This window comes from Girardinichthys multiradiatus, chromosome X, assembly GCF_021462225.1.
Source record: "Girardinichthys multiradiatus isolate DD_20200921_A chromosome X, DD_fGirMul_XY1, whole genome shotgun sequence".
NCBI classification, from domain to species: domain Eukaryota; kingdom Metazoa; phylum Chordata; class Actinopteri; order Cyprinodontiformes; family Goodeidae; genus Girardinichthys; species Girardinichthys multiradiatus.
The window spans coordinates 24,831,922-24,855,466 of NC_061817.1; the positions used below are offsets into that span (position 1 = coordinate 24,831,922).

The 23,545-nt window shown below is 38.3% G+C and overlaps 3 protein-coding genes and 1 long non-coding RNA gene across 4 annotated transcripts; 3 read left to right on the forward strand and 1 right to left on the reverse strand.

Moving 5' to 3' along the window:
* Positions 1-216: 216 nt before the first annotated feature.
* LOC124863429 (proton channel OTOP2-like) lies at positions 217-4,073 on the forward strand (the record flags this gene model as incomplete). Its single annotated transcript, XM_047357796.1, has 6 exons — positions 217-601; positions 683-819; positions 898-956; positions 2,470-2,612; positions 2,705-3,549; positions 3,633-4,073. Coding segments are annotated over 6 exons (1,740 nt in total), but the record flags the coding sequence as incomplete, so codon positions are not given.
* Positions 4,074-13,120: 9,047 nt separating this feature from the next.
* On the forward strand, positions 13,121-15,930 carry LOC124862148 (Golgi apparatus membrane protein TVP23 homolog B-like). The gene is made up of 7 exons (XM_047355969.1): positions 13,121-13,210; positions 13,387-13,454; positions 13,546-13,690; positions 13,858-13,947; positions 15,124-15,249; positions 15,358-15,486; positions 15,570-15,930. The coding sequence occupies exons 1-7, from the start codon at positions 13,199-13,201 to the stop codon at positions 15,594-15,596; spliced, it is 597 nt and encodes a 198-aa protein (XP_047211925.1). The 5' UTR covers positions 13,121-13,198; the 3' UTR covers positions 15,597-15,930.
* LOC124862149 (5-hydroxytryptamine receptor 3A-like) lies at positions 15,719-22,772 on the reverse strand. Its single transcript, XM_047355970.1, has 9 exons — positions 22,691-22,772; positions 22,459-22,604; positions 22,290-22,334; positions 22,098-22,204; positions 21,834-22,000; positions 20,421-20,536; positions 19,346-19,556; positions 19,068-19,226; positions 15,719-18,984 (listed from the first exon to the last, which is right to left on the reverse strand). Exons 1-9 carry the CDS (start codon positions 22,728-22,730, stop codon positions 18,731-18,733), a joined length of 1,245 nt encoding a protein of 414 aa, XP_047211926.1. The 5' UTR covers positions 22,731-22,772; the 3' UTR covers positions 15,719-18,730.
* Positions 19,550-21,854, forward strand: LOC124862151. Its single transcript, XR_007036869.1, has 3 exons — positions 19,550-21,051; positions 21,136-21,213; positions 21,315-21,854. It is a non-coding gene; the product is annotated as an uncharacterized LOC124862151 (long non-coding RNA).
* Positions 22,773-23,545: the final 773 nt, after the last annotated feature.

A 23,545-nucleotide genomic window follows, 5' to 3' on the forward strand; every position in this document is an offset into this window, starting at 1 on the left:
ACTTTATCCATCATTCATAAAAAATAGTAAAACGTTTTGTGTAATATCAAAAAAATGCTGTTAATTCAGAATGGATCCTTTATTTTCAAAAACTTAAACAAATAATGAGAAAAGGGTATTCTTGGAAAGGCTTTATAAACTTTATGATAATGTTTTGTGCTAAACCTACTATGTTTGTTGATACCATGCTGTTGTTCAATTGCCGCTGATAATTTACATGAGCCATGCAAGATGACAGCTAAGGACAGGGAGTCGGAGGAAGCACACCTCTCCAACAACATAAAAGGAGCAGACGCAGCCACAAGCGAGAGCAAGCCAGAGATGGACACCTCTTCAACTGAAGTTGCGCGGGACCGGGGCAGAAACTGGGGGTGGATGCTGTCTGCGTTCATCTGCCTGAACATCCTGATCCTGGGTTGCGCCTTTGTCAGCGGGGGCACTTCGAGCAATGTCAAAATCAGTACCCCGGTTCTGCAGATTTTCATCATCTTCCTATTCCTGCTCACCTCCATTTGGATGGTCTATTACATCATTTACAATTACAGGGGAGAAAATGGTGTTGTCTTCAAGGATAGGCATGCAGGTCCCATTTGGCTCAGAGGTAAAGTACAAGTTTAGCAATTAAACAATTAATGTAAGGAGCATTTCTTGGACAGTTAATTTTCCACTACTCCCCCTTCAGGGGGACTTCTACTGTTTGGAATCCTCAGTCTCATCATGGACATCTTTAAGATAGCTACCTATGTGGGATACCTTCACTGTGATTCAGCCGTTAAAGTTGCATTCCCTGTGATGCAACTTTTCTTTGTTCTTCTGCAGGTAAAAATTAAGCATACTTCATGTTCTCCAGTGCAGCTGGTTGAAAAGTGTTAAGATTTTTGTATTTTGCACTTGCAGACATACTTTTTGTGGATGCATTCAAAAGACTGTGTGCAGGTCCAAAAGAACCTTACACGGTACGTTTTTATCTATTAGCTAATTTTCTGTCCCCACACAGATGTGCTACCCTCCCTGAGTAACAGAGAAAGTTGTGCTATTGTTTTCCCAATCATAATTTACATATGAAAGGGCCTGAAAAATAGGCCACAGGTTACATTGTGACCCAATGTCAATTTAATTTGTTGTGTATGTGGGAAACAAGGGAACTCTGTCTTAGCCCATATGGGTAAAAACCCATATGGGCTAAGACAGGGGTTTCCAAACATTTCAGCCAGTGACCCCCAAAATAACAGTGCCAGAGACTGGCGACCACCTATTGGTGACCCGGAGACCCTCTAAATATACATAAAAATATTTCACTGTATATTTATTAGTTTATTTAATAAATAAATATATAGCAAAATAATTATATGCATTTTTAAAAGATTTTTTTTTTACATTTACTTACTTCATTTAATAATTTCAAAGGTATATTTAATCATTTAATGGACGTTCGGTTGTGCATTTCATAATTCATTTTGCATTTAATTATTTTATGTCTTAGATAAATAAATCATACATTTAAATATTTAATGGGACATTTATTTACTTTATGGTACAATTGTTTATTTAATGGGATATTCACATTTATTTACTTCATAATATATTGAATTATGTCCCTTTTGGCCCTCCATACATCTCAGGGGTCATATCCGAATGATTCTCAAAATCATCTCGAGAACCCCCAGTTCGTGTCCCGCGACCCCTGGGGGGTTCGTGACCCCCACTTTGGCAACCCCTGGCCTAAGAAATACACATTGAAGGCCTATGGAGGGCGCCCATATGGTTTTGCTAATGTTGGTTGGAATTATGTTCCCAAATGGGCCTATACAAGAACCCTAAGGAAAATCCATTTGGGGCCCACATCCAGATGTAGTGTAGGTTTCAGGAATTATCTCAAACAAAAGATAGAATTACAAATGTATTTCTGTGTTGTGCACTACATAAATGCTGTAACTGTCCTTGACTTTTGAAAGGCTCTTTAAATACCTTTTTTTTTTTTTGTTAAGAAAATGTGAGAAAATAAAAACCTATTTATTTTTAATTATTAAAAATTCTAATTCCAATTTGTTTGGATAAAAAAAATAATAATTTAAACATTTCTTTGTGTCAATTGATTAGTTCCCTTTCGCAATCTTTACTAAACCAGGTTTTTATTTGTAATGAGAAAAAATGCACTGTTCCTGACCAACAGGGCTGACCTAGTGATTCTGAGTTTGATTGACTGTGATGTTTTGTTTTCTGTGTTATAGTCCTCAGACTATAACACAGATGTTGTAGCCAAAGAAGTGCTGTAGGTATCTTGATATATGCAGTGGTTATGAGTCAAACAGAAAATGAAAGGATTTATGCATGAAAGCAACATCATAGAATTTTTAGTAAATGCAAAAGACAATGGATTCAAACTCAGTCCAGTGATCAAGAGAAAATTAGGCAACTGAGTAGCCTTTGAGTAATCCTTGATAATTTTTATATTTTTCCATATTTTAGCTGTGGGCTGATGCTCACCCTCTCCACAAATCTTGTAGTATGGATGACTGAAGTCACTGAAGAGTCCCTTCACCAAACAATTTTTCCTGAGTTCCCGAACAATGTCACTAAACTCTCAAGAAGAGAGCTGTACATCCGAACAGGTAACCTAAGCAGATAAAAGCTGATTTTGCAGTCATTATGCATAAACAGTGTTACACTTTTATAACTGATTGTTGGCTTATTGGTCTCACAGCCAGTTATGATGATGGCCACTGCAAGTGCATCCACAATTCCTGTGACAATTCTAAGGATGCCTATTACTACTTGTACCCCTTCAACATCGAGTACAGCCTCTTTGCCACCGTCATGGCTTTCGTCATGTGGAACAACGTGGGCCGAGTAGTGTTCGGAAGCAGCCACCACGACGTCAGATTCAGCCTCAAGGATGTGTTGATTGGTCCCGTTTTGGGGGTCCTTCTTGTGGTCGCAGGCATCGCAACATTCAGTGTGTATGAGATCGAAATGAAAACAAATGTCCAAGATGAAGAAAGCTATGAGTCAGCAGTGATGATGCACTTCGTCATGAATATAGTCATTGTGATCATGATGTCTGTTTGCATAATCATCGGATGTGCTATCTTCAAGCTGGAACACAGGAAGCATGTCTCAGAGAAGAACCCCGCCCGCAGCCTAGATGTAGGGCTGCTGGTGGGAGCCTCGCTGGGGCAATTCATCATCAGCTATTTCTCCATCATAGCCATGGTTGCAACTGGGGCCAAGGGCCACCTGAACAGGCTCAACTTGGCCTGGGGCATACTGATGGTGATCCAGCTCTGCCTACAGAACTTTTTTATAATTGAGGGCCTGCACCGGGAACCCTTCCATGAGGTGGAGACTGACACAGTGATTGCAAATCCGTATGTGCTAAAGTCCAGAAAAGAAGGGAGCAAACATGAGCAAGCAGACTTAGACAATAAATCCAACCCTGACGTAAAAACCCGTGGCCACAGTGGGACAGCGGAGCACCAACACAAACTGCGGTGGAAGAGGCGAGTGTTGAGAGAGGTCTGTGCATTCCTACTGCTGGGTAACATCATTGTAAGTATTTTTAATCTCTTTTCTCTAACATTCATTGTGGCCAATTCACTGAAAGCAATGCCTCTTCTTTCTGTCTTTTACAGCTGTGGATCATGCCAGCCTTTGGTGCTCGTCCCCAGTTTGATCATGACACTGAAGCACAGTTCTACCACTCCAGCATGTGGGCTGTTATTGTGAACGTGGGTCTTCCTTTTGGCATCTTTTACCGAATGCACTCAGTCGCCGGTTTATTTGAAGTCTACCTCAACTCATAAATCAGCATCTTGCAAAGAGTGTACGGAAAGCGGAATCTTGGCATCATGAAACTGTTTTGTAGACTGTTTTTGATGAATGTTTTTTAATATTTGTCAAGAAGATACTGAATAATGACTATATTTTCTTACGGAGTGGCATAACTATGCAACAGTGTAAATGTATAAAACATTTTATTTTTAGGATTGAAATTAATAATGTATTGTAAAGCTAGAATGGCAAAACCAGATTTTTACTCTGTTTGCGAACAATAAAAAGTTGTAAAATTCAAACCACCCTTATTATTATTATTTGCACTTGACTTTGCTGCCTTCTTTTTACGACGCTACAGGAATAACAACTCAGGTTTTTATTATGTCTAAGAAGTACAAAAATACATAAATGATGCATAATATACCCAGACTTAATAATAACTGTGGCCTTAGTTATTAAAAGTATTATCCAAAAGTCCTCTTCCTACTGTAACTAAACATTTTAACAAAAATAAAGCCGTTAATAATATTCCATTGAGTGTAAATCCTATTGTATTCCAAAGAATGAACAGGTATCTGCTTAACAGAGTCCCCTGGTGGTACAAAACTGTCACTGGAGTACCCCAACAGCAAACTTAATTGAAGAACTGGGCACTCCAAATTATTAAATTTATGACCAACAAATGAAAACAATTGAAAGCTATAGCAATGACAGGTTTAAGAATACAAGTATAACTAAAGAACAAACTAAACAACTGCATCGTGACATTTATTTTTCTGTAGTTGTATAGATTTTGATCACATCTATTATAACAATTGTGGCACAGCTGTTCCATACAATCATTTTTAACTTTACCAGGATTTCTTGGGATCATGCCAAGACGTCTCCTAGTGGTGTTTTAGATCAAAATCTGATCTTATGTTTTAAGCTTAGTTCTAAAAGCAATTCTTATGGCTGAAACGATTGTACACATTACGATTTACCTTTAACCCTGGTTGAAACTATTTTTAAATAGCTAACTTTCAGTTTGATTGTATATATACATAGTCTGTTTTTGTTTATTAAGATAGGGGGACTCCATCTCCTCTTACAGTGTGATTTGATTTGAGCAGCCTGTCAGTGAGACTTTCAGATTTTCACCAACATTTTTTTTTTGACTGGAAACTAATTGGGTGTTTCACTGGGCCAGCTGGTCTACTGTTTTTGTTGGAGTGGGGCCGTGCTCCTGGTTGCCACTGCACACTTCCCCTTGATTGGGGCTCGGTGGCTTCTTTGGTCGGCAGGCTGGTCGGAGGCTGGAGTGTGGGTCCCAATTCTGGTTGGTCCTCTGGGCTCGGGGGTGCTTTTGCCATTAGCCCTGGGGTGGATGTGCCAGTGCCCCCCTCCCTTGGTGGATCTGGGTGAACGGGTGTGCCTATAGGAGTCAGCTGGGGAGCTGGATAGGAACATGGGAGAACATACAGGGGTTGGACAATGAAACTGAAACACCTGTCATTTTAGTGTGGGAGGTTTCATGGCTAAATTGGACCAACCTTTTAGCCAGTCTTCATTGATTGCACATTGCACCAGTAAGAGCAGAGTGTGAAGGTTCAATTAGCAGGGTAAGAGCACAGTTTTTCTCAAAATATTGAAATGCACACAACATTATGGGTGACATACCAGAGTTCAAAAGAGGACAAATTGTTGGTGCACGTCTTGCTGGCGCATCTGTGACCAAGACAGCAAGTCTTTGTGATGTATCAAGAGCCACGGTATCCAGGGTAATGTCAGCATACCACAAAGAAGGACAAACCACATCCAACAGGATTAACTGTGGACGCAAGAGGAAGCTGTCTGAAAGGGATGTTCGGGTGCTAACCCGGATTGTATCCAAAAGACATAAAACCACGGCTGCCCAAATCACAGCAGAATTAAATGTGCACCTCAACTCTCCTGTTTCCACCAGAACTGTCCGTCGGGAGCTCCACAGGGTTAATATACACGGCAGGTCTGCTATAGCCAGACTTTTGGTCACTCATGCCAATGCCAAACGTCGGTTTCAATGGTGCAAGGAGCGCAAATCTTGGGCTGTGGACAATATGAAACATGTATTGTTCTCTGATGAGTCCACCTTTACTGTTTTCCCCACATCCGGGAGAGTTACGGTGTGGAGAAGCCCCGGAGAAGCATACCACCCAGACTGTTGCATGCCCAGAGTGAAGCCTGGGGGTGGATCAGTGATGGTTTGGGCTGCCATATCATGGCATTCCCTTGGCCCAATACTTGTGCTAGATGGGCGCGTCACTGCCAAGGAATACCGAACCATTCTTGAGGACCATGTGCCTCCAATGGTTCAAACATTGTATCCTGAAGGCGGTGCCGTGTATCAGGATGACAATGCACCAATACACACAGCAAGACTGGTGAAAGATTGGTTTGATGAACATGAAAGTGAAGTTGAACATCTCCCATGGCCTGCACAGTCACCAGATCTAAATATTATTGAGCCACTTTGGGGTGTTTTGGAGGAGCGAGTCAGGAAACGTTTTCCTCCACCAGTATCACGTAGTGACCTGGCCACTAACCTGCAAGAAGAATGGCTTAAAATCCCTCTGACCACTGTGCAGGACTTGTATATGTCATTCCCAAGACGAATTGATGCTGTATTGGCTGCAAATGGAGGCCCTACACCATACTAATAAATTATTGTGGTCTAAAATCAGGTGTTTCAGTTTCATTGTCCAACCCCTGTATTTTCCCCTAGCCCTTCCCTTCACCTCCCTCTGCCCCCTCCATCACACTACCACTCATGTAGTGCTTTAGGGTGTGGGTGGGTCATTCAGATGCAGGGAGGCGTTTCCATCTCTGTGCTCCTATGGAGGCCTTGGCCCCAATCTTATTGTACAACATGGACACTCACTTGTAGGGCACGCACATTTAGGACACTGGGGGTAGGCTCACTTAATGGAATCTTGAGAGGGATCTATTTAATTGGCTTCATCTTGGTGCATAAGCCCATCTCTAAATGTTAGGTTGTATGTAAACATTGAGGGTTCTGGGTGGGCAGTGTGGGGGGGTTGTCCTGCAGGGGGTGGCTGTGCCTGGGGTTGGTCAGCTGGGCGGTGTGCAGCGGTGATTGGGGCTATGTTTATTTATTTATTTGCATCATGTCCTGGGTATGGGGTGTCTGTTCAAAGGATTGGGGGTTGCCGTGGAGGGGTTGCAGGGTGTGTGGTGGGGAGGTTGCATCCCTTTTCGGATGTGGGGTTGCCAGCATTTGGACTGGCCAGGTGGAGATGACGGAGCTCAGGTGGTTGGTGGTTCTCCTTGGGCTAGCATTGCAGTGATGGTGATGTGTGTTTGTGAGGTTTGTAAGTTGAGGTGATGCTGGCCCTAGTCTGGAGTGAGTGTACGTCGTCCATTCTTCTGTTTTTACTTGGGATGTGTCGGTGTGAGTGTTTGTACAGTATATGTACACATGAGGTTGGATTAAATTTTCTTTAACAATGACCCTCTTTCAAATAAAATGCCTTACATGACGTTGGCCCTATATTTTCTCTACTTATTTCCTTTTGCTGTATGCTACTTTTCTGCACTTCTTTACTGCAATGAATCTGCACCTGTTAGGTTAATTGGTCTCTCTGAATTGCCCTTAGGTGCGTGAATGAGTGTGTGGACTGGCGACCTGTCCAGGGTGTAACCCACTTCCTGCCCATAGACTGCTGAAGATAGGCACAAGCCTTCCCATGACCCACTATGGAAGAAGCGGTATAGAAAATGACTGACTGATTTATATACAGGACTGTGCAAACATTTTAGGGAAGTGTGAAAAAATGCTGTAAACAAAGTATACTTTCAAAACTGGAAGTGTCAATCATTTATTTTCATCAATCAACGAAATGCAGTGAATGAACAAAAGAAATATCTAAATCAATATTTGGTGTGACCACCCGTTACCTTAAAAACAGCATCAATTCTTCTAGGTACACTTGCACACAGTTTTTGAAGGAACTCCGCTGGTAGGTCTTTCAAACATCTTAGAGAAGTAACCATAGATGAGGATGGGGGTCGTTGGGGACTGGGCAGGGGTCCGGGCAGGGGTCCCTTGGGTTCAGGCACGAGCCCGGGCTAGCTCGGACCAGGTTCAGGTGCTGGGGTGGTCTGCCAGTCTCCACCCTCGGAGGGAAGAGGAATACCTCCTGGGTCCAGGGGCTGGTTGTCCCTATTGGGTATCGGCACCTGGACCTGGGAGTATAGAGTATGTATGGGGAGTGTGAGTGAGTGTATGACGTCCATTGTTGTTTGTCTTCACGTTGGGTGTGTGAGTGTGAGCGTTTTTATGTGTACGCATGAGGCTGGGAATGTGTTATTGTGACTGTGTGTGCCGGTTTTTTGTGTCAGGTTGGGTCTTGGGCCGCTCCCTCTCCTGGATCAGTTTAGGCCCCCATCAAATGGGGGCTTATTTCCTCCCCGCCACACTACCTGCCGGTGGTTGGTGTCTCTGCCAGCCGGTGTACTTGTGGTTCTTGGCATCCTGGGCTAGGTGCTTTGGTGTGTACTGGCTCACTCCCAGTGGCTGCTTGCTGGGGCCTGGACCCTTGGGCTCTGTTGGGCCTCTACTTGGGGAGTGATATGTCCTGGGGTCTCTGGGTCCAAGGCTGGATCTGCTCGGGTGTAGACGGCTGCCGGCGGGGCCTGGAGGCTCGTTGCTGCAGCTCCCTGGAGCTTCTGCACTGTGGCTGCTGGGTGGTTCCCCTGGGACTCTCTCCTGCTCTTCTCGGGGTGGGTTGCAGCAGTCCCGGCGGTGGCTCTCCTGAGGTTCCTGTGCTCTGGGGGGCCTTTGGATGTCTGTGGCTCGGATCTCCTCCATATCTGTCCCGGGTCCAGGCAGGCAGGTCTGTGGCTCCTCACACTCGCTATTGCATATTTTTATGGAGAAACCTTGTATACACAAGCGTGCTCACACTCAGACCCACAGGTGTTTAGATTCAGGTGTTAACAGCTACACAAATGTTCTGTTTTGAGCTGCATTTACCACTAAATACATCTTGCATTGATGAGTACCATGCACTTTTTGGTAAAAAAAAGCTGGTAATATGAAAGTTTCTGCAGGTGTAGAAGCAAGCAGGGTGTTGTCTTGTATTCTCTTCATCCTTCTTTCTTTCCTCCATTCTTTTCTCCTTTTCTCCCCTTTTTCTTTTTGCCCCACCTTTCTTCTTTTAGTGCTTCTTATTTTTTTCCTATTCATTTCTGTCTCCGTGTCCATAACAATTGAAATAATTCGAAAGCAGTTTCTAATAAAGTTTCTTTTTATAAGTATCAAGCAGAACTTTAAAGCATTAGCTGTAATGCTCCACTTGTGAAAGTAAATCTAATGGGCTTTTTCTTGGCACTCAGACATCAATTCTGAGCGCTACTCAGCCGGACAGGACACGGTTATAAAAAAAACAAAAAGGGAAGTAACCACAGATCTTCTGTGGATGTAGGCTTTCTCACTTCTGTCTCTTGATGTAATCCCAGACACACTCGATGATGTTGAGATCAGGGCTCTGTGGGGGCCATACCATCGCTTCCAGAAAGTCTTGTTCTTTACGCTGAAGATAGTTCTTAATGACTTTGGCTGGATGTTTGGGTTCACTTAGCATTTTGCAAATTGATAAAAATAAACAATCATCATTTATATTTCTGAAATCATTCTTTGTTTACAGTGCTGAAAAGGTTTTGGGACTTAAAGAGGTATCCTGGGAAAACCTTAACACAAGGCTGGAAACAAATGGAAGACCAGGAACCTCAGGTGATTAAACCACATGTTAATAATACAATGGAGTACTAGAAGTTTAACTGGCAAATGGACAGACATTTAAGGGATAAATTGATAGATTGGAAGAGAACCCAGAGAAAGTATGTATAGAGGAAACATGGTAAAACCAACACTAGACTATGTTATTATAGGGCATGATAGCATATGAAGGGATACATAGGAGGGAAGTGGAGGAAGGTGTGGAATATTTATGAAACAAGGAATATAATATCAAATTCTAAGAAAAGGAATACATTTGGAATTCATAGCAGTTGAAATATTGAATAAGGATAGAGAGTATAAGATGATTAATTATTATATATTTATTATATATGTATGTGTATATAATACATATTATATAATACGTAAGTATTATATACATATGTAAAATAATATCAGTTGAGTTAATGGAAGAAATAATGGAGTGTCTGGAAGGAAACATAATACGATGTGGGGACTTTAATGTTAATAGCACATTATGGAAAAAAGTAATTATAAAAATGACCAAGACATTGAGAAATGATGGATATAAAATTATTGTGTCTTAATGGTGGCAGAGGAACCAGAATCAATGTTAGAAAGAAACAGAATCAGCAGCTGATCTCACACTTGTAACAAATTCACTGGCAGGTGTATGTGAATGGGATATTGATAAAAACACAACAAATGGTAGTGATTACCCTATTTAAATTTAATTATTATTAAAATAATATTAGAATAAAACTGGAGTTGAACAAAGTAGAAGGAAGTAAACAATTTAATTTTAATAAAGCAGATTGGAATACATTTGGGAAAAATCAGTAATCAAGTATTAGAGGACATTGATATAATAGCACATGCAAATAATATAAATATGTATGCTGGTAAGATAATTCTGGAGGCTGTAGAGCAGTCAATAAAGAAATGAGGAGCATGGAAGGAAAGGAAAATGGTACCCTGGTGGACAAGTGAACAATAAATTAACCAAGTCAAAAAATTTAACTTTTAAAATACTTAAAAAGAATACTATTCATCAGAATTTTATTAAGTATAAAACAAAGCAAGGAGTGATAAGAAAAACAATTAAGGGTGTGATTAGAGAATATTGGAGAAGCTTCTATGACACAATGGAAAGAGATGAAACTAGGCAAAATATCAAAAGTGATAAAAAGAATGAATGACATCAAAAAGAATATGGATCCCCAATATTAAAATACAGTTAATAGAATAAATTTAAAAGATAACGCTAAATTATTAGTAAAAACACTAGAGAGGTTCATGACATAAGAAACATTAGTGGGGAGGAAAGGAAAAGGAGGCAACAAAGATGGAATATAAGGATTTACTGAAGAATAGTGAAGAAACTGATAACTTAATAAATGCACTGTTTAAACAAGCTGAATTGAACCAAGTACTTAGAAAGACTTAGACCCAAGCACCAGGAAACGATCAGACCTGGTATACAATTACAGATTAGAGCTGTTTAATAATGTCTGGGAAGAGGGGGAGCTGCCAAAGACCTGGAAGGAGTCAGTCATTGTATCAATCAAACCAGGAGAAGACAATACAAGACCAGAAAATTATAGATGCACTGCTTTAACATCAAATATATGTAGATTAATGGAAATAAAATATTAAAGCTAGGTTAACATATTATTAGAATAATAAAGGATATATATCTAAATATCAAAATGGTTTTTGAAAGGGAAGAAATACAAATAAGCATGAAATCAGAAAAGCACAGATTAAGAAGCAAATTGTATATTATAGTCCTTTATTGTTTTCTATGATGATAAATTCTTTTTTGTAAAGAGAAAAAGGGGTGCATTGTTAACTTTTTGCAGATGACAGAGCCATCTCAAAGAGGGGTTAAAAACGAAGAGTTCACAGTACAGAAAATACAAGATGCTATTAATAAAATAGAGAAATGGGCATTTGAATAGGGATTTAATTTTTCAGTTGGAAAAACAAATATCATGGTATTTACACTGAAAAGAATTACAGAAGTAAACCCATTGAAATTATATAATCAATAATTACAAAGAGTCAACTGCATAACATTTTAGGAATATGGTTTGATGAAAAATTAATATGGAATATACATATACAGAAAATTATTGATAAATGTAAGAGTTTTAAATTTCATTAAATGTTTGGTGTGAAATGACTGAGGGAGCAAACAGAAGTGCATTAAAGAGAATTTGCACAGGACTGATCTGGTCAAAATTAAATTATGGCAGTATAGTATATGGATCAGCAGCAAAAACTCATCTGGATAAATTGGACAATATACCACATCAAGCACTAAGGATATGTACAGGAGCATTCTAAACTACCCCAATATTTGTACTCACAGTAGAGATGGGAGACATGTCATTAGAATTATGAAGAACAATAAATGATTGGATCAACTTGCAAGCAACTAACCCAGATCCTCAAACACTAGAAACTTTAAAGCCATGCTGGGAAAAGGAGAAGAAAGAAACAAAACGTTTGGAGAGGGTGATTGGTAAGCAGGCAGAAGAAGTTAAAGTTAGCAACCTAACAATCAGTCCAATAACACCATTGTCAGCAATACACCCATGGATTCTTCCCGATGCAAACTTAGATTTAACACTCTTGGATAGCAAAAAGTATAAGGGATTTATTTTTCAATTCATATACAGTACAGAAATATATAAACAACTACTATAATTAGGTTCAGATCTACACAGATGCCTATAAAATTCAGCTGGGAAAATAGGAATAGCACTCATTATACCAGAATTTCACAAGGAAAATTAATCACAAATGGGTTGTCAGTATACAAAGGAGAAATATTAGCATTATTATTAGCAGAACAGTAAATAGAAGAGACAAGACCATTAAGAACAATAACTTGTTCAAATTCAAGTTCAGCACTTACAAGTTTGCAGCACACACATCATTCAGAAAGCAGACTGCTTTATTTCAGTAGAAATAAAACAATCATTATTTAGGATACAAATGATGGGATTAGCCAGTGTATTTTTATGGGTACCAGCACACATGGGGGTTGAATGAAACGAAACAGCAGCTAGGGTGGTAAAAACGGCAACTTTACAATAACCACAAGCAAATCAAAAGTAGTATCATTAAACAAAAACTGAAGGAAAAGTGGCAGAAAGAATGGAAAGAAGAAAACAAAAGATGACATAAGATTCAAAGGAGAGTGGGAGAGATAGCAACAGGAAGGAGAAACAGAAAAGAAGAGAAATTATTTTTTTTTTTTAAAGTAAGGTGTGGACACACTGGACGTACATTATTCAGAAAACACCAACTTGATACAAGAAATTATCATTATTGTGGTGAAAGTGAAACAGTAACACATGCGATTATAGTATGTCAGACCTATAAGAGAGAGAGAAGTTGTTTGATGGAAGAATTTAGAAAGATTAAAGAAAGATTTAATGTAATACATATACTACAAAAGGAATCAGTTAGTAAAATTATTCAAATTCTTGTTAAGTTTTTCAGAAAAACGTAATGCACAAAATACAGAACTTTGTCCCACACTCCATACCAGTAGGTGGCGGCAATGCATAACCGCCAAAACAAAACGACAAGAAGAACTCAGGCCACCATTTTTTATTAGCGCAAAGGGTTTGTTTACATCCACGTCACCAGGAAGCTCATCTTGCGTCAGAAATGCATCGACAGGTGATTTATCTATTGGCATTCGTCTTTTGTCACATTTAGGAAGTTATTACTATATTGAATAGTCCGCGTTACATGTTTATTAATTCTTAAAATAGACAAAAATATACAATTAGCAGCAAGGTTCTTGCTAACATTTCAGGTGGATGTGTTGTGCGTTTATGTTTTAACGTATCCAGGACTCTCAAGACTCTCCTCTTTTTGGTGAGGAGGACGACAACGTCCGGCTAAAAAAGTCTAACATTAGGTACGAGGATTTTTTTTTTGTGAATTCACAACCTGTTATTAAATCCTGACCAAAGCTGATCTTTGAAACAACATTCAAACGTGTGTTTCAGACATCCTTTGGCATCCTTCTTCCACCTGTTTTTCCGGACAAGTGCCATCTTGGTTTATGTACTGTGTGATGTCCTCAGTGGTCGCTTTATTGCCTGCATGGTCACCATCATCCTCCTTCTTTCGTGTGACTTCTGGACTGTAAAGGTTAGCGTGTCTGGATATAAAAAAAATAAATAAATAAATACAAATCTAGATGCATGGATAGTATCTGGAACACTTCGATTGGTGTCATTATTTAGATCGTTTCTTGTGTTTTAAGTGTTTAAATCATTGTTATAATTTGGAATTAGAAGATAGACTTTTGTTTTTAGAATGTGTCTGGCAGATTGCTGGTGGGCCTTCGGTGGTGGAATCAAGTGGATGAAGATGGGAGAAGCCGCTGGGTGTTTGAATCCAGGAAGGTAAGCACTCATAAAGAAGGAATCAATCCATTGTCCCTGTTAGAAGTTTACAAACGTTCATCATCATTGGCATGCATGTCATATTCATTTCAGACTTTAGGTGATTTAAGTAGACCATTCTGTCATTCCAGGGTGGACAGATAATACAACCTAGAACCTCATGTGTTATAAAAGTAAGAATTGGCTGCACATGTTAACATTTTTAGTGGATGTTTTCTAATCCACACGTGGTACATCCCACAAACATTTGGCTAAATGTTCTTTATTGAGTTGCAATGAAACCACGGCCGTTTTATTGCCACAGATGACTTTCCACCATGTTTCTGCCTGTATATTTCATCAGTCTTTTTTTTTATCAGAAAAAGGTCCGAAAAGTTCAATTAAATGAAATAGCTTTAAAATAGCTGACAATACTTCCTCCATTTAAAAAGCAGCTTAAAGCAGTTTTATTTATTACATTTACTATTACATTTATTGCATTTTTGTTTGATTCATTGTTTTTTACCCTCTGTCAGTTATATTAATTCATTTAATTGGTGTTTTTAAGAATTTTATATTCTCTTGTTTTGCTGTGAATCTATGAAATGTGCTATATAAATAGCTATTCCAACTTACTTTTGAGCATAACTAAAAAACGCTAAATCAATTAGATGTCGGGGCAATTCCAGAACATTAGCCTGCTTTATGGAATTACAAAAAAAATAATTTTCATATGTGTTTGGGATTGCTAACCTTGTTAAGACACATAACGGTGTGCAGGTTTTAATTGTCCAGTTTACGATTTTTTGGTGAAGATGAGGAATTTAGAGGTACTCCACTTAGCGCAATGCACCAGTACCACTGGCAGCAAGATAGACCCACAGCATGAGGCTGCCCCTACTATGCTTGACAGTTGGTACAGTTGTCTTTGGTTTGAACTAAATGACAGTTAACCAAATGTTAGAGAAAGTATTTGTACATCTTTTAGCATGACTATAATTTTGATTCAGTGTGGATGAGTGGAAATCCAGATTAAATTCAGACATACGTTCCCAATTCTTGTTTTTGAAATCATGATTGTTTGTAAACCTCTGACCAGTTCTGTACCATGACTACTAATTATACAATGTAATGCAATTGATTCTTAGATTTGTATTTATTAGGACTAAATCAAATTTAGTCTACCTCTCTGAACAGTCAGATGGTGTCAACAAAACCTCCTCTGCAGAGTCACAGGTGTTCTGGCTTGGACTGACTGTGTGCCCCATCTTCTGGGTCATCTTTTTCTTCAGCACAGTCTTCTCTTTTAACATCAAATGGCTGGTCAGTTCAGTGTTTTGTACATGTGTCAGATTCCTGCCAGACTACGTTACCATTATGCTGGTGGTAATTCTCTTTCGGATTTTCTTTTTTTTTTTTTTCGTATCTCAGGCTGTGGTGATAATGGGATTAGTTTTGCAATGGGCCAACTTGTACGGTTATGTCAGATGCAAAGTGGGTGGAAAGTCCAGCCTGAGAAAAATGGCAAAGACCTACATCAGTGGGCAGATTTTCAAACAGGTATGTGAAATGTCATTCTTACCTTTCCTTTTCTTATATTGTTAGAACAAATTGTGACACTCATCTTTTTTCTCTCTCAAAAGGCAATGAAGGAAACAGAGAAAACTTGAAACTGAATTGGAGACATTCAGACAAAAATAGGTGTTGGGGCTCGGGACTCAATGGGTCTATTATATTGACTGGGGATGGTCGTTTTTCTGTTTGCTCACATGAGGTAATTTTGAGGAAATTCGGTGTCAGATAATAATGAAGGTATAAAGGAAAGCTTAAAAGAGCTTCTTTAAAAACAACTTTTGTAGCCTTGATTCTGGAAACTATAAAGAAGTTCTGATATTTTTGTAACTTTTCCAAACTGTATTTTTCTGTCAGAAGGTTTATTATAGTTTGTTATAATTTGTATGGTATGTTTTATAATTGTTAAATAAAATGGTCATTTACAAATAACATCTTTGAGAAGCTGTTGGGTATTAAAAATAAATCATGAAAACTCCAAAATATAATCCAAATATGCACTACCACCCTTATGATTTAGAATATTCCATGTAAGTACTGTTCTAGTTATAACAAGGGATCAATCTAATTTAGAACGAGTGGACACTGCTTTGACTCCATGTCAATGTTTGACCACAAGGTGGCAACAAACATCATGGTTTTAGGAAATTATGTGCCAAACAATGTAATTAGCTTTAAATATGCTTTAATATGTTTGAGCTCTTTATAGAGGATGGGCAATATTCCTTTTAAGATTGTTTTGGCACTAGTGGCATTTATTGAACAGTAATTTCACAAGAAAGAGGATTAAGAGAGAAGAGAATATCAAGCAAATGGCCTGGGATTGGGTATCGAATCAAGGACAACAGGATAGATTCTGTGCGTGGTGCTCCTGCTCTACCAACTGAGCTACCCATATATATTCTGGTATAACTAAGTAAAACAAAACAGTTTTTCTACATGTTCAAGCACCTATTAAACATCATTCTGTATATATGTTTTGTCTTTCCTTTTTAGGAATAGAACATAATTTTAAGTAAAGAAAAGTTGTTATTTTTCTGTTAAAGTTTTCACAAATTTGTAATCAATGCATCAACTCTGCAGATGCTGCATCTTTTAATTGTGGTTGTGATAGTTTAGCTATCTATTGTAATGGTTTGGGAAAGCTTTTACAGAACATAGCACATTAACTATCAATGAAACCATTCATAGATACCTGATTTTTAATCATCTCAATTCCATAAGAAAAGGATGGCTTTTAGATTAAAGCACGGGTCTTACAGCTTTAGGACACTGATATAATAATTCAATACTTAGTCACCTGCAATATGAGTACAATATATGCTTGTTTAAAGCTGAATGACTAGTTTAAAAAGAAAAGCCAAATTGACCCACTGCAATTACGAAAATGTATTTATTACTTGATTTGTTTTTACAATATGTTTATTGAAAACAGACTAAGTACGAATCTAACTGTCAAAATATATCTTTGTTGTGTTTCACTGACAAGAAAAAGCATGTAATACATGTAATATTTAGTTATACCTATAGTTACTTGATTACGTCTCCTGTGCCTCCACAATCATTAATGCATCTATTCATTCATCTATTGTCTGTACACACATATCCTTGCAAGGTTGAAGGAGGTCTGGTTCCGATCTCCAGCGTTTGTTGGCAAGAGACGGTATACATGCTGGATAAGTCGCCTGTCCATTACAAAGCAACACAGAGGACAAACACTCATACCTAAAGGCATTTTAGAGTAACCAATCAACCTAACAGTTATATTTTTGGATTGTGGGAGGAGGTTCCAGTATCTGGAGAGAACCCAAACATGCACTGTGAGGCCATCCAAACATCATGCAGAAAGACTCTAGGCCAGGATTAGAACCCAGGACCGTCTTGCTGCAAGGCAACAATACTAACAACTTCTCTGTCATGCAGCTCAGTAATTTATGTAGATTGCTGTAAACATTGCAGATAGTGAGTTATTCTTTTCACTCAGGTTATTTTCTTCAAGCTCTGAAAACCGCAGTGATCAATCCTCTTTCACCAAAGCCTAATCTGCATGCCTCAACAGTAAGTAAAGTAATTACAGGCAAATATTTCACCGGACGTTTTGGCAAAGATCAATGAAGACAGATTATCCCCGTCTTTGAATAAAAACAATCTATACAATGCTTTCTATTGAGATTTTCCACAAAATCTCAGCACTGACCCCATATTGGTAAAGGTCTGAAATAAGAACCCATAACAGAGACGCATTTAAAAAGATCTTTGTTGGTTTTCTGGATCTCAATGCTGTGTTTGACACAGTTAAACATAACAAATGGATAGATTGATAGATCTTGAGAGTTGGTTGGGATTGTCTGGTATTGTGAAGATTTTATTTGTTTGAGCACCACTTGGTGTCATTTGTGCATCACAAATCTGACTGAATAAAGATTACATGGGGTTGCCCATAGCTTAATTTTTGGTCCATTTTCCCTTAATCTAGTATGTGTTTTCCTGTAGTATTGACCTATGGGGTATTACACCTCCTACTACATATATGCTAATGACACACAACTCTATATTTCTGTGTTAAGACATGGCCATAGTAAATCACACTACATAGCCTATGTGTCCTTAATATCCATGAGTGGATGAGTGAGCATTTTCTCCTACTTAATGCAGGGAAGCCAAAAGTCAAAATTTAAGGTTAGAGATCAGTGCTCAACTAGACTCAACAAGGCTAAAAACTACGGAGTATTCAATGAGACTGGCAGTAGGCATGATGAGTGCATCTCTTCATGCACCTCTCGTCTTATCCTGACGCACCATCACTCTGAAACAGAGTAAATCTTGTCTCATCAGACCACATGACATTCTTCCATTGCTCCAGAAACCAAGCTACACTCTTGCAAATGCAAGCTTTTTCAATGAGCCACAAAGATCAGTGGTTTTCTTAGGATTCCCCAGCAGTGATTTTTGTTTTGTTTTGGACAGGCTGTGTATTTGTTTTGAATTTGTATTTTAGCATTTGTATTTAGTTATTATTCTTTTACTGTTTCTTGTTTTTGGTAAGGAGTGGGGCTATGCAAACACACCTTCCTTGCCTTGATGAAACAGAAGAAAATGTTTAACTAATGACTAGTTACATAGTTTAAGACAATATTAGTTGGAGCTAAGAATCCCATCATAGGGATATAATTCTACCTTATTATATGATTATTAAGTGGTCAGAGCAATTGGGGATTTTCTGCCTGTTGCATTATTTCCAAAACGTAAAATGATCAACTACACATTTATACTGTACTATAACATAAGTCATTGCACATAGGTATCCAGAGCTAACAAAAAAATACAACCAGAAAAAGATCCTATCCAGTTTATCTGCAAGGTTCTGATGACGTTCACTTTTTTTCTGGTCAGTGTCAACAGCCTCAAGGAATCTGACGATCTTCTTGAGCATTTGAGAGTCTTCGGAGACATCATACTGAATGACGCTGATATCACCTTTGGCGTCTGCAGAGGTCAAGTTACAGACAGAGTCACTCCGCAAGACAAGGCGCTTGAGTCTCAATATGTATAAACAAAGCCTCACTCACCCGCATCCTCTTTTTCATCGTTGTCTCCTGAATTTGGAGAAACAAACCTCGTGAAGAAATATGTGAAAAAGACCAACCCATCTTGAGCTACCCTTGTCAACACCACAGACACCAGCATGCTTATCACCATCAGGACTTGGCAAATACAGAAATGGACTCCTGTGCCAAATAAAAATGGTTATAATTATTTTTTACTGATTTTTATTTTCAGTTTTTTTTTTGTGTATTTTATCTGTTTGTACTGTACAAATTGGTTTGTGTTTATGTGCCCGACTCACGGATAACTGGGCTGCACTTGCTGTCTCCAGGGAGCAGGTTGGTGAGGATGCTCAGGAACATGGTAAAGCTGAGCACCAAAGTAACCTTAAACGAGTTGCGTTCACCACCTTGCATTGGCAGAGCACAACTTACTATATCAGCCACCATGATCAGAAAAGTGGGCAGGAGTAATGTGATGAAGGGGTTGGTATATTTGATCTTTAGATGCACCTGATGTGTACAAAAAGACACAGTTTCACAGGAACAAACAAGGGTTAAAAACTACAGAATCTGCGTTGTATTGTAGTATTCAAGTATGGATTTAACAGTCAAAGATTATGGCGAAGGGATTCGCTTATTGTTTCTTATCATTCCTGAATAAATTGAGTTTGATCCCTTTTAGTAATTCTGATTAACACAACACAACTTAAACTTATCAGAATTTCATCAAAATAAATACAAACTACAGCGAGGGAGCTGTATTACTACAGCTGCTAGCTAGCAGGCAAACGTATAAGCTTGTTTTTACTTAAAAAATGCAGTCAGCTACTTCTTGGTGACTAGTTCAACCTAGAGTTTAGAAAAACTTCAATGCTGTTTTTCCATAAAATGACTGTTTGCCAAACTCCATATTTCAATTGAAACATGTTTTGATCTAGCAGCTTTTTATTCAGATCAGTTCCATTCAGCTTATTGATATAGTTCCAATTCACAGGTAAAGTTGTATATATATCAGATAAATTAAAATTCATACCATTTCTATCATATAAAATGGTTAGAATGAATGACATATGTTAATATGGTGAAGTGTTTGACCCTAACAGATTTATCTGTTTTTGCTTTTTTGTCACACATTTCAGATTATCAAATAATTGTAATATAAAACAAGAATAATCTGGTTAAATATTAAATGGACTATGCGTTATCAGTAATTAATGCAGTGAGTTGTTGACTTTGCAACATTCCCTCAGCCCTCATCTCTAACTCTGACCATGCTTTACAGTTACACAGGCGGCCAGTTCTTGTTGGGCAGCCTACCACTGTTGCTTGTTCTCCTGTTGTGCGTTTGGTTGTGATTTCCTTCTATGTACTTACATTGATATAACTGCGGTCTTCTCGTTTTTTCCCAAGCTCCACTTGTTGTGTTTCCCAGTCTCCGTGGGACGTCTCTGCCAACTCCACTCCATCAACTTGTATGCTTATCCCACATTCTGCAAAATAAAACTGCTTTCTTAATTTCCATTCACTTACGGTGTTGTAAGAAAGAACAGGTCATGTACAGCAAAATGGTGCCTAAAGATGGTTGTCGTGAAGAGGTTTAATAATACTGCAGCAGTCATTAAATGTGGTATTTTGTGTTTAATTAAGAGAAACGATTTGTAATATTGTTCAGCTAATTACATTTTTCTTGTTTGGACAATTTGCCAATAAATCTGATTTGCAGCCAGGGTAAAATAGGATTTGCAACTGTAGTGCAAATCTTTTGACAAAGAGTCAAAAAATGAATAAAAACAAATAACACAGGATGTTGGTTAGTGACAATGGAGAAGTGAGTGAGTAATGAGTCTGAACAATAACACCCACAGCTCGTGTAGGGAGGAAGTCACACAAGTGTAATAAGAACTGGTGGCTACAGTGTGAAATTGTATGTCAGAAGGATAACATGTCTGTCGATGATACTAAATTACTGTTTGAAGGGTTTCTGCAGAAAAGAAAGGACACTTTGGTGAGTTAGAGATGTTTCTGGGAATATTAGTAATGTTTCTGAGTTGTGGTTTAACTGGTTGCTCTCTGCTTATGTTGGATATAGAAAATAAGATGGGTGACCTACTGGTTCAGGCTTCAAAACACTACTTTGTTCTTTTATACTAAGAAAAATGGCAGCGCTGTAAGTACCACACTGTTATATTAGGCCATGAATATGTCAAAGAGATTATTTATTTTGTTGTTTTTTTTTCATCTACTTTGATTATTTTTTCTTATTCGCAGTCACATCTAAGAGGCTATTACTACATTTACACAGTAAGGCATTAATTTTCTTTCAGCTTTAACTCATGTTGATTTGCAGTTGTGAAATATAAAAGCATATTTATGGTCCAGCTTCTTTTTCTGAAACAGAATCCAAAAATATTCAAAAATGTTGCTCTGTATCTAAATGAAATAATTTAATAATTGTGATGGGGAACACATAGTTTTCAAAAAACATGTGGGAGAAAACTAACACTGCATATTTCCACCCCCGCACCGGTTGCATTTTAAGAAATATCCATCGTTTTAATAATAAATCAATTGCATTAAATTACCAAACATTAAAGTTCAATACTAGGGTGATATTATCATTATTATTATTCAAATTGGATGTGATATTCTGTAGATAGATAACTACATTCCAAAGCAGTCACTTTTTACTGTAATTTGGGATTTGATAAAAAAAAATGGTTGGCACTAGCTCATGGTTTCTGTGAAAATGCAATGCATTATTTTGGCTTATTTTGGTAAATGGCTTACCGTGTGGTGGGGTGGATTTGAGTCCTACGGGGCATGTGTCGTAAGCATAAGGATAGTTAAACAGGTTGATTCCACAGTTCACCTCTGCATTTATGACCACCTTGTGCCACACTGTACCATTACTGAACACCACCAGATCATGAGAAACGTGCTCCATGTAGCTTTGTCTGCACACATTCCCAACAGAAACAGCAGTACATCAGTTAAGCTTCAACAGGTTAATGAGCTGAGTTTGACTAAAAACTAGGGTGTTTTGTCACTCACCCGTTTTCTATGCTGACATCTGGGGTCCACACTTTATCTACAGGCAAAATGACTCTGTTAAACGGATTTATTGATGTGTTCCACGCCAAACCTGGATCCACCCATTTCTGTTTATTAAAATGGAAATCAGTGTCACTCAAATACGTTTTTGTTTTTCCGTGTGTTACTTAAAAATCTAATGTTTAAACCTACAATTTGAGCCTCCAGACGACTCAGTAGATGGAGTTCCTTCATGTTCTGTTAAAATGAAAAACATTATGACATGTTTACAGGGGTTTAAATAAACTTTAAACAAAGTACAGAAGAGTCTTAGTCTTTCCTTTGTTATCTCCTCTATGAAGTGTGTGAAAAAAATACTTACAACTGACAGCGTTTCATACTTAATTAAGGGTACTTCAACGAGTAGGGTGCAGTTCTCAGACTGAGGTGGAGATAAATATTCTTTATTAATTAACATTTGAGCCAGACATCTGCGATCTGTGCACTTGAGTTCATCTTGGGCACAGCCTAAAATGAGACGTGTGTTCCAGTAATTTAAGAAAGGCTTCTCTTTATCTTTTAATCTGAAAGAGAGGTTTACAAAATGTACTTACCAATAGTTAGTAAACTCAGTAGAAAGAATGCACTCTTCATCCTTTTAGTTTTCAGACTCTATGGTCTTTACATAGAGCTATTGACTGCACCTTTAATCCTTCAGTTGTCAGCCTGATGGGACTTAAATATGTCCCTAAAAAACTGTGAGCAAAACCTCACAGGCACAGATGACATGAATGATCTACAAAGGCTTTCATGAAATCATTATACAACTAATTACTGCCGTGTTTTTCAGTAAGACTGTGCAAACAGTGAAAGCAAAGGTGCAGTATTGCGCATTGTCTGCTGCTTTCATGACAGCACATACAGCTCATATTTGTCATTACCGCACATTGTGCTTGTTATTTACTACAACCAGAACGTGTCTGCAATAGAGGGGAGCAAGCTGAATGAGTCTGTAATTGAGACACGAGTTTGCACAAAAACGATCATAAAAGGCAGAACAAAGATTTAAGAACACAGTGGTTAAACAAAGGAGTGGCTTTTAAATACTCTGTTTTAACAGCTGGATGATAAATTGTAGTGTTGCAAAGAACTATTAAGGCTGTTTGAATTCATTAATTTCAGCAATAAGCATTTTATGTTGTGTAATTTTGATTCTAAATTAGCCACCCATTTATTCTATGGATGTGAAACGGTGTGGTTTGTGGGTTAGTCTGTATGTGTTGCACAAATAGAGTAAATTGGCATGGCAGAAAATATAAGCATAAATTCCCAGCATCATGCAAAATTAATTTGAACCAGATACAGAGGTTGGGAAGGGGATGGTTTGGTGTTTGGTACTGTCATGACTGCTTTTGGGGTCTGTGGGCCAATATTTGCACCTGGACCACCTATTTCATCAATGTTATTGA